Source organism: Perca fluviatilis, chromosome 16 (genome assembly GCF_010015445.1).
Source record: "Perca fluviatilis chromosome 16, GENO_Pfluv_1.0, whole genome shotgun sequence".
Taxonomy (NCBI): domain Eukaryota; kingdom Metazoa; phylum Chordata; class Actinopteri; order Perciformes; family Percidae; genus Perca; species Perca fluviatilis.
The window spans coordinates 22,438,954-22,454,923 of record NC_053127.1 but is presented as its reverse complement, the minus strand read 5'-3'; the positions used below and the strand labels follow the sequence as shown (position 1 = coordinate 22,454,923).

General features: G+C 38.1%; 2 protein-coding genes across 2 annotated transcripts; both read left to right on the top strand.

Annotated features, from left to right (window-relative positions):
* The first annotated feature begins 2,746 nt into the window (after positions 1-2,746).
* On the top strand, positions 2,747-7,386 carry spag7 (sperm associated antigen 7). The gene is made up of 7 exons (XM_039778582.1): positions 2,747-2,880; positions 4,338-4,405; positions 4,972-5,060; positions 5,173-5,257; positions 5,343-5,432; positions 6,097-6,253; positions 6,374-7,386. The coding sequence occupies exons 1-7, from the start codon at positions 2,796-2,798 to the stop codon at positions 6,487-6,489; spliced, it is 690 nt and encodes a 229-aa protein (XP_039634516.1). The 5' UTR covers positions 2,747-2,795; the 3' UTR covers positions 6,490-7,386.
* A 782-nt stretch (positions 7,387-8,168) lies between these two features.
* On the top strand, positions 8,169-14,613 carry chrdl2 (chordin-like 2). Its single transcript, XM_039778577.1, has 11 exons — positions 8,169-8,314; positions 8,765-8,877; positions 8,999-9,092; positions 9,184-9,329; positions 10,846-10,939; positions 11,312-11,373; positions 12,012-12,180; positions 12,301-12,489; positions 12,594-12,767; positions 13,426-13,518; positions 13,631-14,613. Exons 1-11 carry the CDS (start codon positions 8,248-8,250, stop codon positions 13,762-13,764), a joined length of 1,335 nt encoding a protein of 444 aa, XP_039634511.1. The 5' UTR covers positions 8,169-8,247; the 3' UTR covers positions 13,765-14,613.
* Positions 14,614-15,970: the final 1,357 nt, after the last annotated feature.

The following is a 15,970-nucleotide window of genomic DNA, read 5'->3' as shown; positions in this document are numbered from 1 at the left end:
TGCCATATCATGATTCGCTTGATTTGATCTCGCACAGGAAGAAAATGGGTGTATCCATTGCTTACCCTCCCCGACTGCGAGCATCAGGAGAAGCACAAGGAGAACCAAGCTCAGTCCCTTCATGTTTAGGTACCAATAAGCTTTCAGACACTGTTGTTGACAGGCTGATGCTGCATTTATACAGCATTTCAACCCACGGGGGAGGAGTCTGTCGTGCTCTGTCCAAATCACAATAACAAAGTATCGCTGAATGATGGCAGTCTGAGGGCTGAAAGTCAGGACTATCAGCTTACTCAGTTTAGTCCACAGCTGCAGCTTCTTGAGAATTTAAGATTACTTTTAGGCATTTTAGAAAGAACCATACTGTAATTGTATGTGTTAAGTGTTTTGTGCAAAACAATACTTTATTATACAACCTGTTATGTGATTGAGATACTATAAATTACTTGTACCATCAGAGAAATCGTAATGAAAAAGGGTCCGTTCTTTGGTACTTACATACACCCCCTATTTGGCTGTTCCACAAAGGACTCCTTCAAAAGAACAAGCCCTCCAAAAGTTGTTATTATAGGTGAAATACTAACTGATCTATTGGTTTTAGACACAGTAAGCAGTACAATACTGTCTGTCCTGCTGTGTTTTCTGTTCGACCACTGCTCTGCCTACGTCTGAATATGGCAAAAGTTCATGTGTTATTGCTGATGCTGTGAAACTACAATCAAACAGCACAAAACACGCTGCTCCAGTAACACAGGGGAGGATTGTTAACTAAACAATAACAACACAAGGCATGCATAGATAGACATAGACATATACTTGTATAGCATGCCCCCTAGTGCTTATTAAAATGTTTGCTTGTTTACACAAGCAACTGTTTACACACACACACACACTGGAGATAAGGCTTATCTTCAAATTGACAGTGAGGCATGTCTGTTGTAAAATGATGAAACATTCACAGTATTCTCTCTCTCTCACTCTCTGTCTCTCACACACACGCATGCACGCGCACGCACACACACGTACGCCTACACACACACACACACACACACACACACAAACACACACAGCTGCAACTGCTGTTCTCCACTAATGTTGCACATAAATTGCTAACACTATTAGTGGTCGTGACTCTCCTATTAACTGAAATTGCACGTAATGAAGTGGCACAGCTGAGAGATTACACCAGCTGATATTATATGATTATATTTGTGTGAATTGTGTTTTTCTTTATTAAAGATTTGGGGCTGCTGCACATAAGGATGTATGTAGCACTCCTCCCATTGTTTTGAAGGGCAACTGGGTGTATAAGAGACTTGAAGGTGAAACAATACAAACATTTCTAGATAGTTTGAATTTACAGTAAGTTGTCAAAATGTATTTAAAGGGAGTTTATTCGTAATGACATCCAGTGTTTGAAAAGGCCACTGCACCTGGTTGCCTGCCGACCTTCTTTATGTCTGTTGCGAGAGTGACGATGATGTGTCAGTTTCCCGGTCTGCTGCCTCATAAATATAGACATGACAGCTCAATGAATTTAAAACGATTAAATGCAGTTGCATATATGTTTTTTTAACTTAACTAACTAAATAACTTTTTCAAGCTCTCCCATCTCAAATCCCATGACTGCAGCAGACTCCTTTGTTTTTAAGATATTGTATGTATGACAAAAAAAAAGAGAAATTAAATTGTTTTCTTCCAATGAATGACCAACATAATGTTGATTTAAGGTTACTCTGGATACACTTAAAGTACACCCATCTCATCAGTGTGAATCACATTGTGGGGCTTCAATAGTACAGAAAGCCATTCTATCTCTCTATATATAGCATGATATATTTGCTACTTCAGTACATAATAACAAAAATATTTGAGTAGCCTATATAAGTATAAGTATTAGCGGCAAATTGCACTTAAAGTATCAAAAGTAAAAGTACTCATTATGCAAAATAGCCCCATTGAAAGTGTTGTATTTACTGTATTATAGGCCTATATTTATTATTGGACATACAAAAGATCTGCACACTTTATTAAAAGCTCCCAATGCAAAGATGCTGGGAGATTTTAATACAATTTGCAAATCTCTTGCAATTCTCAGCTAAATAACCAGCCAGAGGCAGCAGCAGCAATCGTTGATGCAGCAGAAGAAGCATGATTTCAACAAGAGAAACTAAACAACAAGCTACATTTTTTTTGGTCAAATCATTTAAACACATTCAGAGTAGGCTACTATTGTTTGGTTAGTAGTAGGCTATATAACGCATCACATTACTAGCTAGGTTAAAAAAAGCATGCACTTTATGAGCTAGCTGTAATTGTTCAACCTTGTTATTCTTGTTGTTGTTATCGTGAAATATGAATAAGCAAACTTATATAGGCTTACATACAGGGTTCAAAATTAGCACCATCTACTAGCCAAATGCTGGTAAAATATGCAAGTGGCTGGTAGATTTGCTTCACTCACCAGCCAAAAAAACAATGGTAATCTATTGAGTGGCTGCTAAAATTTGAACATTCACTAGCCATTGGGCTGGTGGACAAAAAAAGTAAATTTTTAACCCTGCTTACATATATAGCCTTTGTATATAGCCTATATAACGAAACAAAAAATATATCTGATCATAAAACACGTGTTTATATTAGTCAATTTGAGTAACGTAATTGTGTATTCTACGTAATGATACAGTTTACGTCTTTGCGTAATGACATCACAACGCCATTAAGCAACTTTTAGCAACAACTCGACCTGGCTGTAGCAACCTCCCCTTAACAGCGGTGTGCCCTATCATTCCAAGATGGCGGACCTCCTAGGCTCAATCTTAAACTCGATGGAAAAGCCTCCAACAGTCGGCGACAAGGAAAGCCGGCGAAAGGCTCGAGGTACATCATGTTTTGCATAAATAAGGACTCGTTTTGCGTTACTTTAAAACAGTCCAAATGGATATAATAAGGGACTTAGATTTGTGTCACAAATTAGAAGGACAGGCGAAGAGAGCACTTCTGGTGCTGCCATTGGCCAGTTGAGTTTGCACTGTTGTGGCCCTGGGTTAGCACCGCCTCAGCGGATCATGCAGCCCGCATGTCCGCAGACTGCCGCAGACGCAGACCCGAGGTCACAGTCTAGACTAGTGATGTGGGAAACGAAGCTTTCTGATGCACTGAATAACTATGAACTAAGAATGACTTGTGTTTAAAAAAAAAAAAAAGGTTCTTTGTTTTGAAACATTCGATACAGTCAAAATGGCGATATCTGCTGGCCAAATCCTTGATGTGTAACGTTATTCATATTCATGAATGGATTAAATCTGTGACCATGATCAAACTGTTAGGCTAGTCAGAATACAAGTGGCGCTGCTGTTACAGTACTGTTACATAACAAACCTGCTCTAAGCACCATGTAAACAACCAGCACTGTTCATCTGCAGCCTCCTGAATGTTGACATGGAAAATAAGTGTCCTCTTAACGTTCATAGTGCTCGACCTTTAGATATCAATTTCTTGAAAGATCCTATTATTTCCATTCATGATCACAGTTTTAGCTACAATTTCTCTCTGCCAATTAATTTACAGCTTTTACTTTTCAGAAACCATTATCTTTGCTATAAGATCAGGTTATGGACATTTTGTAAGTAGACAAAAGTGAATAATGTAAAAAAAAAAAAAAAAGTGTACATAATAATTAATTATTCATATATTGGTTAATTGGTATAGATAGATAGATAGTAAATCACCTATGTATTTAAAAGTTACTGAAAGCTACCTTTGAGACTTTCAGAGTTACAAACAGCAGCTACTTCTCTGTTAGGCTCCATATATAGGCCTATCTATTTTAATAGTACTTTTTAAGTATATTTAGTTAAAATATTTCCTGTTTGCAGATCTCAAGTGAAACTGTACTTATTTAGAGCCCAGCACAAAATTGTGGCAATACTAAGTGTAGTGTTGCTACAAATAAACAAACGTCATCTCATTTTAAGTTGCTGTGAAGACATAACCACAAAACGCCGATGATAAAAAGTAACCAAATCCATTTCATTAACTGTTATGAGTATGGCTTGCAATAAAACATCAGAGGATGTTTGCCTGGAGACACATGCAACAAATAATAGGATTTGAGTCACTGTGTACTTGCCTTGAATGTTCTGGAAATGTGGTTTTGGGATTACAAGAAGTCTGTCTCTTGATTAGCCTTTTCATGACTTAAGTCTTTAAAATATGAGCAGGCCGGTTGTAGCTGTAAGACTATGTGATCTGTGTTTTACAATGGAAACTTTAAACGCTATCGGACACAAACAAACCACATGACATGAAAACTTTAATTTCTGTTCTTTTTTAAGAGCAAGCAGCAAGACTCAAGAAGATGGAGGAAGATGAGAGAAGAAAGAAAGCCGAGTTCAGGAAAAAGGTGAGAGCTTAAGTGTCCCATCTGTTACACTATTGAATATACACTCCGTAGCCACTTTATTAGGTACACCACAACAATCGAATGCAATCCAATACAACTTACAGCATTTATAATAATAGATTTTTTTTGACATTGTTGGAAATGTGTAAATTCAATTATGTTTTTTACCGAGGTTATAGTTAAAGCTGGTGCTGTACTGGACTTCAGTATATTGAGTAATTGGTAATTTCTTTGCCTTTTTTATTTAAATATGGGGGACAGAATATTAGAAGCACCTCAATATAATGCACTCGACTACAAAACCACCTTTAACTGTGACATAAATGCTAAAACATATAATTGAATTAACACCTTTATGACAACAGCATCATAAACATTACAGGCACCCTAAAAGTAGACTTTATGGCAGAACAGTTGTATTGGATTGCATTAGATTGTATAAGTTTATATAATAACGTGGCCACTGCTCTAACACAGAGCTCCTGTGGCCTCCCTTCTCCACTCCCTTCGTCGGTATTTATCACATTTAAAAGTACACAGACTGACTCCCTATGTCTCTCGTTTAGATGGAGAAAGAAGTGTCGGATTTCATTCAAGACAGTTCACAACAGAAACGAAAATACAATCCTATGGGGAAGATTGAAAGGAGTATATTGTAAGTAGTGATTACTTCAGATAATTACAATAAGCTAATTTTACGCAACAAACATGACATGTTTGATCATATGCTCACAACAATTAACATGTCATTCCTTTCTGTCTCATAGGCATGATGTTGCAGAAGTGGCTGGTCTGACTTCTTTTTCTTTCGGAGAAGACGAGGAGAGCCGTTATGTCATGCTTTTCAAGAAGGTCTGAATACATTGCTTGTAATCCAGTGTTGGATATTAAAATAATGTGGGGAAATGTGACTAATTTCCACCTTGTGCTATGGCAGGAGTTTGCTCCATCAGATGAGGAGCTAGAAGCTTATCGCAAAGGAGAGGAGTGGGACCCCAAGCTGGCAGAGCAGCGGCGCAGATTAAAAGTAAGACAGGAAGACTGTTTGTTTTTTTTTCTCACTGAGGCCCATTTCAGACATGCACCCTTTTACATTAATCTGATGGCAATTTAACATGTCGTTCTCATGTCTGAGAGTCCCAGTGGCTGTCTTACTAGGGGGCCTGTCACTGTATCACAAACAAGCAAAGAGGGAGACGGACAAAATCACTGTAAAATATTTATTGTGTCAATTTTCGTCTCTTATTTACAAAATACAATGCAATTTTGTTCAGACTCAACAAGCATAGAGCGAGAAAATGATCATGAAAGAAACCCCAATTTCTTCACAGACTGTCACTTTCAATGGAGCATAAAGAAATACAAAGGTGCCTTAACTTCGATAACCTTGACCACAAATGGTCTTTGGCTAAGGATATCATTATTGTGTTGCCCTTTACATGAAGTTTATATTCAGTAATGCATAATCTACAGTTGATTGCTACAAGTCCCAAGTCTCAGGAGAGATGTTGATTAATTTACTGAAGTAAAAGCTAGTGAGGCAGGTTAAGAGGAAGCAGGTATATTTAAATATACGTTTTACATTTTTACTGCCAAGGAACTCTGCCAAAGAATTTCACATTGGTGATATCTAACTATGTATATGGGGTTGATTCATCCGTGACTGACTTTTTCTTTCCTCTTCACTGCAGGAACAGGCTGCATTGGAAGAAACCGCATCCAGTCAGACAAAGAAGGCAGAAACATGTCCCAACTCCAACTACAGAGACAAGTACAGTCACCTGATTGGCACCTCAGCTGCAAAAGATGCAGCACATACACTGGAGGCCAACAGCGCTTATGGCTGTGGTGAGTAAATGTTGTTGCACTGATCACTGTATTGCTTTGCCTCACTTATGCAATTCGAACCACAGTTCTCCTTCTGCCTCTTTATTCACTCCTTATTTTTTATTTTATTTTTTCTTCCAGTGCCGGTGGCCAACAAGAGGGACACACGCTCCATAGAGGAAGCCATGAATGAAATCCGAGCGAAGAAACGGCAGAAGCAAGAGGATGACTCAGGGGCGCACAGCAGCAGTTCTTGAGACTCCACCACTTTTGCTTTCTGTTGTCTGTTGTGTGTGTGGGTGTGGGTGTGGGTGTGTAGCGGTCTAATTCATCATATAATGCAATATCTTGTACTTCAGACATTTAAAGTAACTTATATGACAGCCGTTGAATCCAAATCTTGTTTAGTGGAGGATGCTTAGGTGTGTCTGATCAAGGATTACTATACTATGTGTTTTAACATTTGCTTGTGACGTTCTTTCAACTATCAAGATTCTCACACACATTGGACCCTATACAGTATAAGAAACATTTTTTGATTAAAAACAACAATGTTTCTGGGTGTTCAGCTACTTAAAAACACACAATATCTTAAGTGACATTTTTATTAAAAATATTGACAGTTTTGAGCTATGGCCAGGCTGGATGAAAGCAAAGTTTTAGGCCACTCATGGCTGAAAAGTTAGTGTTCCAATTATCTAATGCAGTTTATAAAAGGGAAACAGGAGTACTGTCTATTTGGGGTTTATTTGGGGTTGTTTTTTTGTAAGTCTCAACCTGTTTCAGATCTTTGGTAAGTTGGGAGCATGCCATTTCCTCCATCTCAAGAGGAATCCCATTTTAAAAAATACTGTTTTGTGGATTTTAGGAATCTGTGATTAAGTCTGAGATTTTCTTTGTTTCGATGTACATCTGCACTGAATTAAGCTGTTACTCCAAACAAACTACTTTATTATTAAGCCAGGTGATGGCTTGCAATAGGCATCATAGTATATGGAGCAGGAGTACCAGAATCATTGTAGGAATATTGGTCACATCTCTTTTGGTTTTACATATCTTCAAGTAAGTTTCTTGGCATCTTGATGTCTATTTTAACATGTTTGCACGTTGTTATCCCCCCATGTGTGTTAATAAATGGAGAACAGTATTAAGTATTTTGTCTACATGTTAGCCCTCAATTCTTCATGGCCTACCTTGTGAATGTTAGCTGGTTTTACGATATTTAATCCAATACAACAACACAAAATACAGGCTCAAAAATTAGCACAGTTGAATCAGCATTATTCAGGGATAATTTCCCTTTCACTGGAAGTAATAGAAGATAGAACAATGACTACTATAACTTACGCTCTTGCCTGAAGTTCAGTATATCAACCGATGGTGCAATATAACTAAGTGCATTTACTCTAGTGCTACTTGTACTTCACTATTTACTCTAATTTTAAGCTATATGTACTTCTATGAATATTTAACTTCACTACATTTATATGACATATAGTAACTAGCTCCTAACATTTATATATAATATACTATTTTAAATACTATAGTTAAAATTATGTCCAGATAAAACATTAGAATGCAACATAATGCATTTGTTATAATAATAATAATAATAATGAACAATACTAATAGTAGATAAAACGGGGCCAACCAGTCAGCTAATGAGTACTTTTACTTTTGATATTTTTTAGGAAATTAGGAAAATGATGCAGGATTTACTTGTGATCGAGTTGTATAGTGTGGAATCGCTACTTATAGTTAGTAAAATATCTCAGCACTTCCTCCACATCTGTAATGTAATCACTCCATACCATATCTTGTGTATTTTAGAGTAATACTCTAACTGTCATCCCTGTTACCGAGCGCTACCTTTTATCTCCTGAAGGGGGCGTCATAAATCAACCAAAAGAACAATTTTATATATATTTTGTATCCTTGTCTCACAGTCCTGCAGTTTCTGTCCTGCAGAAACACACTTATTGCGCGCTGAAGACTCAGTCACGCACATTTAAAAAATGAAGTCCATGTTTTTCTTCTTTTTCATCATTTGGTTTGCAGATGCAGAGCTAAAACCCCGGAAAGGTAAGAGCCAAACCCTGCTGATGCTTATTCTGTCCTGTTCAAACGTATGCGGGGCTTAAAATAAGGAGAAGCATGACAATGTTAATCATATAAGGAAAGTTTTCTCGCACTCAGCCAAAACTGAAGAGATATTTTAAGATTAACATCCTCTATTGCTCTAGCGTTAAACGTGTGGTGTAACTTTGGTGTTTGTGGTGAAACTTATTTATAGGCCTATATCGTTCTGTCACAGAAAAGCTACCAAAAGTTAAACTTCTGTTTGTGTTAATGGGCTGAAGTGGGATCAGTGGTATTCATTTGCAGTTTCCCATGTTTTCCTCTGGCTTGCATTACTTGAGCTGCTGACGCCTTGACGAAAATGTCTTATGTATTAGTTCACATGTAAAAGCGTTTATTTGGACGTTCGGTCATCTGCGCCACATGTAGCTCATCCTCATTTTTGACACCCAGGGTCCGGGGTGGTATGTAGTTTCAAAGACAAGACATACAGCCCAGGAGACAGCTGGCATCCCTACCTAGAGCCCTTCGGATTCATGTTCTGTATGCGCTGTGTCTGCACGGAGGTACCGCTGAACACCTATTTATCACTTCTAAATAAACATCTAAAGGAATATTACACTAACATTGCTCGACTGTCTGAAGAACTCTGTGCTTGGGATTTTGTGCTTGTAAACTCTCTCTTAGACAGGTCATGTGAAATGTAACACAATCAAGTGTCCTGCTCTGCCATGTGAACACCCAGTAGCTGAGCCTCAGCAGTGTTGTCCAAGATGCACAGGTACACTGTCCTCCTCTAACACCCTATCAGCTCTGAGTTTTTAGAGTTTTAGTGGGTGACACTGCTGTCTTGTGTGTTGTGCCCTCCTCAGATGAGCCCAGGATCCCTGCAGGGCTGCGAGCTTCAGTGAAATCCTGCAGGTATAATGGAAGTATTTATCAGCCAGGGGAGACCTTCACAAAGCTCGACCTCTTCCCCTCCAAGCAAAGCAATCAATGTGTTATGTGCACATGCTCTGTAAGTTTCTTTTCCTATTAAACAGCGTATTCAAGGACTACCACCAAAGTCAAGAAAAATTTTTTAATTACTAGATGTGCATTAAAGGTGCTGTAGGTAGTGAAGATCCAAGACTTAGCCAAAAAATGTGAACATCGACAACTTCTCAGTCCCTCCCCCCTTTCTGCTAAAGCCCAAAACGGTCTCCTAAGCCCCTCCCCCCACAAGGGAGAATGAATGCGTGTGCATGAGCAGTGATTGACATGCAGTTAGACACCCCACTCCGGACCTGATTGGTGCATCTGAACAGGAAGCTGTGGATTTTTGCAAATTGCACTACAGGCTGTAGGTGGTGCCAGAGGAGCCAGATTGTTTTTTAAATGACCTGCCTAATGTAGTTCTACTGGAACATTGGGTCAGTTTCAGCAAATATGACAGAAAGTTAGTTTTATAAGGCTTACCTACTGCACCTTTAAATGAATCTTAAATATCTCGTATTCCATGCAGAGAACATTTTTAGATATGTGTGTGTGTGTGTGTGTGTGCGTGCGTGCGTGTCTAACTTACAATATTGCTGCTAATGCTATCCAGTTAAAGTGGAAATGCATCATTAAATTCCATTTAATCTGTAGCTGGTGAAAGCATCATGCTTTGGTTCGTGTGTAGGCTTAGCGTGGTTGTAATCGGCACAAGACATTGGATGGCATTTTTAATTTAGCAAACTAAAGGCAGATATCGGAGAGGAAAGTGGAAGTGAAGCCAAAATTGACATCACCCTGGAGTTGTCCTTCAAAGGCCGCATGATGTGAGAAGTTAATTTTATGAGTTGTTAAGTGGTGTATATTAACAGATGTTTCCAAGGAGACAACACATAACAATGTACTTCACAAAAAGATTCCTAATAAAAAATGTAGAGCAGTACAAATCACCTTTATCCTAATACACTTCTTCTATGGATCTCTGAATTACTTGTTCTATTCTCTTTGCAGTATCTGTTCATGCCTTATTTCAATGTAACATTCTCACAGCTTTGCTTATTACTAAGATATTGGTTTCCTGTGTTTCACAGAAGACAGTGTGATTATATTTTACTGCAGGTTTTAAAATGGATCACTCAGCAAGTTTACAAGACATGCAATGTCCTGATGTTGCTATGAGCATGTTGTCCATTATTTCGAGCTATTTGTAGTTATTTGTGTCCTTAAGGAAGACACTGAATCCTTATTGTCTCATATGAGCAGGACAGCACCTTGCGTAGCAGCTCAGCCACCACTGGTGTCTGAGTGTGTCCATTGTGTGTGGCAGAAGAATATTTTTGGTATTTTTCAAGAAAATTAGATCTCAGAAGACACTGTGATTATTTGTTGTGTGGACTTTGTCTCTATGATTCTGAGTGACATAAATGTTAGTTAATATAAATAAATAAACAGGTCTCAAGAAGCCTGCAAAAACATTGGAGTACTTAAGCCTTGCTCTCTGGAGCTCATACTTGGACATTTAAGAAGATAAGAAACTTTCCCTCCCTTTCTTTTCTCAGAATGGAAATATTTTCTGCGCTCTGAAAACATGCCAACCAATCGCCTGTTCCTCACCAGTCTCTGTCCCAGATACCTGCTGTTTGGTGTGTAAAGGTAGTCAAACTCCTCCAAGCTTACACAATGGCTTTATTCTGTTTCTAACCTGCAATCATATTTTTTTAGGACTAAAACATGCAGATTAGGCCTGAGCATTCGCTGATTAATAACAATGTTTTTTTCTGATATTAATATATATCAAAAAAGCAAATAGATGCAAAGTTACACTGAAAATTATCAAAATTATGTTCAATGCAATGTTCCATGTTATTGCACTGAAAAACATCACAATACGATCATAACATTATGAAACAATTCCACTAAAAGTCGATATACAATCATTCTGAATTACAGCCCAGCCCTAATGTCATATTTTCCGTGTTAATTACATTGTCCTCACACTTGGTTTTTTTCCTGTTTGGTTTTTAGATTATGGCACCAGTGGCTCCTCATCAACTGAGGATGGAAACCAGCAACTAAACAGAGGCGTTGTATGTTTTTGCTGATTTATCATTAAATTAACATTTCCTAGATATTGCTTTTACAAGAAACTTGACTATCTTTGAAAATATATTTAAATGTAGTGGAAGTAATGTGGCGTTGTCAGTTGAGCAGGTGCACTTAACTACAAGTTACTGGTCTCACAGGCAAGTGTCTGCTCTGAGGAAGGGTCCTTGAACATAACACTGAGATCACTACCAGCTTCAGGGGAGCTGCTCAGTAGCTCACGCTGACCTTTGACCTACCTGTGCAAGAGGGCGAGCAAATTAATAGTTTTCCCTTGAGCATCGGAAGGATGATTTGCTCATCTTGGCATCACATTGTTCAGATTATTTCTGAAACGGCCATATTGCTGTAATCATTAAAGACAAAGCAAAGTCAAATTTCCCCTCAAGATTCATAAACCACTTGGCCTGAGAATAAGACTGAATTGCAGTGTTGTTCTATTTGAATTGCTGAAAGAATCTGAGATGTGGGAAGTGATTGAGAGATCTGGAGCCAGGCAATGCACTTTTATGATTTAGGGCTATGATGCTCCTTCAGCTATCACTCAGGGGAAAAGCAAGTAAAGCCAAAAGCTGAAACGATGAAAGATAACTGTGTTTTATAATATCTGCGTTTACAAAAGAGGCATTCAGTCGACCAGTGTTCTGGAGAGCAGAGCAGGGTGCGGTCCGACCGTGCCACTACACCCAGAGACAGGACTTCTCCCAGAGGCCTGAGCCTCAGTAAACTTAACCTCAAAGGGGCTTCAGAGACCACCGTGAAGATTTTGTTGCAGAGGAAACACCAAAGAGGTGAGACATTGTCAAAACAAAGATCCTGTATAGGTATTTGATTTTATCGGCATGTTCCTCACAACTTTATGATCGCTTCCATATGTAGCACAACACTCAGCTGTTTTTCATTTCTCTCAGCGTGCTTATACAATGGCAAGACGTACTCTCATGGAGACATTTGGCACCCAGTTTTGGGGAAGGTCCTGGAGTGCATCCTGTGCACTTGTACTGATGGCCTCCAGGACTGCAAACGCATCACGTGTCCCAGCCAGTACCCATGCCCACATCCTATGAAATCAGCGGGAAAGTGCTGCAAGACTTGTACAGGTAGTCAAACATGACTTATGACATAATTAACTGTTTATACTGACATGATGTTTTCTCGGCTATAAACACCATGCACGCAACCTGTGTCTGTTTTGTCTCTTTAGAAAGTAAAGCTGAACGTAACCAGACCCAGTGTTATCTCGGATATAAAAATAACCTCTTGGTGTATAAAGTAGACTCATCTTTGAAAGTTGACTCACCCAGCACAGTTAGGATCATTGCTGTTGAAAGACAAAGTACTGCTGAGGTTGAAGTGCAAGTATGGAAGACTGTCGAAGGTAACTACTGTAACTACTGGTGGCAACTGAGATTAATACCAGTCTGATATCTGTCAGTTAGATATGAAGCTACAGACAGCAGCCAGTTAGCTTAGCTTTAGCATCTAGCATATAGCCCGCTATAAAATCAAACATTTTATGCTTTGTTGTTGTATAGTTTAGTGCTGGTCGAAGGATTTTGGTAGTACCTTCATATTTATTGTATAGACATAAGAGTCATATAAGTCTTCTCAACTAAAGTTGGAATTACACTTCTATAGGCTGCACGTAAGTGAACATACACAGGTGTCATTTGCGCACAGTCATTTGTACATTGTTCTTTTTTACTTGTACGGACTGAGTATAACATAAGTGTCCACTAGAAAGCAATGTGCCATTTAGCAAACCTCAATGTACAGAAAGCACAGAAGAAATCAATTAGCGTTAACATTTGTGAAACAAAGACAAAGGAATTTGGGTTTTATTTATCTCTGCAGAAACATAATTCCAGCTTAAAAGAAACACACACACAGACAAACGTGTTTTGAACAACACCTGTATACGTAATACAAGAAAACAAAGAGTATTTTCCAAATTGTCAGACTATTCCTTTAAGACGAATAAGACAAGTATTGCTGCACAAATGTATGACTCTCATCTGAGTTCTTTATTTATGCAGGTGTGTTACAATTAATGGAAATTGGTGACGTTCAAAGAAAAGACATTGTGGATCATCCAGAAAATTACACATTACTTACAACACTTGATGAAGGTTTGTTTCATGATTCCGTTTTGTAAAATCCTGCTGACTTATTATAATAGGACTATTTTGGTTTTGGTGTTAGATTTTATATTAATTTCAAGTGTTTTTTTTTTAATTCCAGAGACATGGAGAAAATTTAAAGAGGAGAGAGAAAATCTGAGCACAGCTCCTCAGACCACACTTTGTGAAGACGGCATACGAGAGATGGTGACTTTTCTAAATCCCAAGCAGATAGAAGACCTGTGTTCACCCTGATGGCTTTTGCTCCCATGACACTCTTTTTATAACGATATTCCCAATAACATACAGTACATACTTTATTCATACATGTTGCACTTGGGTGTCCTGTGTCATTCCTGTAATGCAAGTGGAATTACTCATTTATAATATTGTTTATTAACTGATACATTGTTGTCTGTTATTTTTAATCATCACATATTTTTATGTAAATCATTAGGTTACAAAACACAGGCTATAACAGTGTTTGATAACTGTCATGTCAACCTCAGTATCCAGTTATTCATTTGGGGATTGAAACCTTGTTGACTCAGTAATGATAATATGTGCATCTATTTCTCAAACACACCATTTGCTTTAACCATATGAAAATAATCTGTATTGTAAAATATGTTGTGCAAGGGGCCACGTTCTGTTCAGAATGTGAAGGGTGTTTTAAGGATGTTATATGACCATCAACATATTTATTGTAAATACAACATGAGGTGTCACCTTATTTAAAGTGCATTGGTTCCTGTATGATTACTGTGTATATACATTTGACTGTCTGAATGTTTTTTTTTTTGCATTAACTAGCAAAAGGCATTGCATTGGGGTTCAATCTGCCAGCAAATACACAGCCGTGTATTTGTTAGTGAGAAAACAGCCTTCCCAATTCTGTTTGATGTCAAAATATAGATGTATTGGAGCTATTTTTATGCAGCCACAGGATTTGCTTTGCTATTATAGTTTAATGACATTCTGCAACTCCACATACCAGAAATGTTTGTATTTTAAAGTGGTCATAGTTGATGTAGCTGAATGCACTTTGTACCTCTGCTCACAATTTTAACTCATAAAGTTTTCTCAGTGTTTTATAGCAGTAAACATGGTCTGATTTGTTTTTAGTTATAACTTGACATGACATGTAATGGAATCATTTGCAAGGAGCCATACACAGTAAGACACTGGGAATATGTACTTGAGACAGGCTTAAGATTTGGCCGCAGCAGAGCGGTCCTAATACCGTCATTGCCTAAAGGCTCCATTAAATAGAACTCCGGAAGGCTGGATAAACTGTTTTCCCGCTGGAGATGAAATGTTATCAGAGGCATGGAAATCAAAAACAGAAGTTCAAACTCCCTTGTCCCCATTAATATTATTATTGCACATATTGATATTATTATTGCACATATTGAATGAATCCCAGGAACACTTTGAGGGAATATCTTCAGATTTGGCACAAAAGTCCACTTGGACGAACTGATTAGAATGTTTTTGGCCATACGATAACTCAAGAATTCATACGCTAATTATGAGAAAATTTCACACAAATGTCTAATAGGATAATGTGATGATTTTTTATATCGAAAAGGTCAAAGGTCAACGTCACTGTGACATCATGAGGTTCTGCGAAAAAAAAAATGGATCTTGAAACTGTGCTGGTTGCTTCGATCTTCAGTGATGCCAAGTTGAAGATGTGTGTGAAGCATCCACGTTTTAGAATTTTAGCTGTTTTGCGGCAACATCCATTTTTGAAGCAAACTGGCATGGCTACAACTTTGTGTTCTATTTCGAATCAGCTTTATTGTCCAAGCATGTGAACACATACAAGGAATTTGACTCTGTTTTTTGTTTCTGTCAATGAACTTACACACTAATAGACATACAGCAGACCAAGAACAACAAAGCTTTACAAAGTCAAATCAATTTTATTTATATATCCTTATATCACAAATCAAAAAACAAAAAACAATCCTGAAGGAGCTTCACAATCTGCAAAAAAAATTACATCCTCTATCCTTCAACTCGGATGAGGAATGACTCCTAGGCTTTGATCTTGTCCTTTATCCTTCTCTCTGCAACAAACTGCCATTCTGCCACAGCTCGTTGTAAAGAGGGTGAGAGGGTTATCCAAGATGGCTTCCGCCACTATCTCTACCCTGTCCAGTTCCAACATGATCGCCTAGCCGGCCTTCCTTAACAGCTTGTTGAGACTGCTGATCTCCAAGCCTTGATGCCATAACCCCACTCTCTGAGTGAAGACAGCATGTTTGTCACTGGAAATTGTTCACTGGAATCATACCTTTCAATATAGTGATAACTTCCATTTTGCCCCAAAAATGCACTTAATACCTTTTATTAAATTCCTTAAAGTCTTCACTGTATATATAATAAATGAGTCTGAACATAAATGGATGTAAACTGCCACTTGACTGGTTGGCAGAGGCATACAACCGCGAGG

Coding starts and splice junctions, on each gene's coding strand:
- chrdl2 (XM_039778577.1), top strand. CDS start 8,248: ATGAAGTCCATGTTTTTCTTCTTTTTCATCATTTGGTTTGCAGATGCA. Junction 11,374..12,011: donor AGCAACTAAACAGAGGCGTT/GTATGTTTTTGC, acceptor CGTTTACAAAAG/AGGCATTCAGTCGACCAGTG. Junction 12,768..13,425: donor AGTATGGAAGACTGTCGAAG/GTAACTACTGTA, acceptor TTATTTATGCAG/GTGTGTTACAATTAATGGAA.
- spag7 (XM_039778582.1), top strand. CDS start 2,796: ATGGCGGACCTCCTAGGCTCAATCTTAAACTCGATGGAAAAGCCTCCA. Junction 5,061..5,172: donor AAGATTGAAAGGAGTATATT/GTAAGTAGTGAT, acceptor TCTGTCTCATAG/GCATGATGTTGCAGAAGTGG. Junction 5,433..6,096: donor AGCAGCGGCGCAGATTAAAA/GTAAGACAGGAA, acceptor TCTTCACTGCAG/GAACAGGCTGCATTGGAAGA.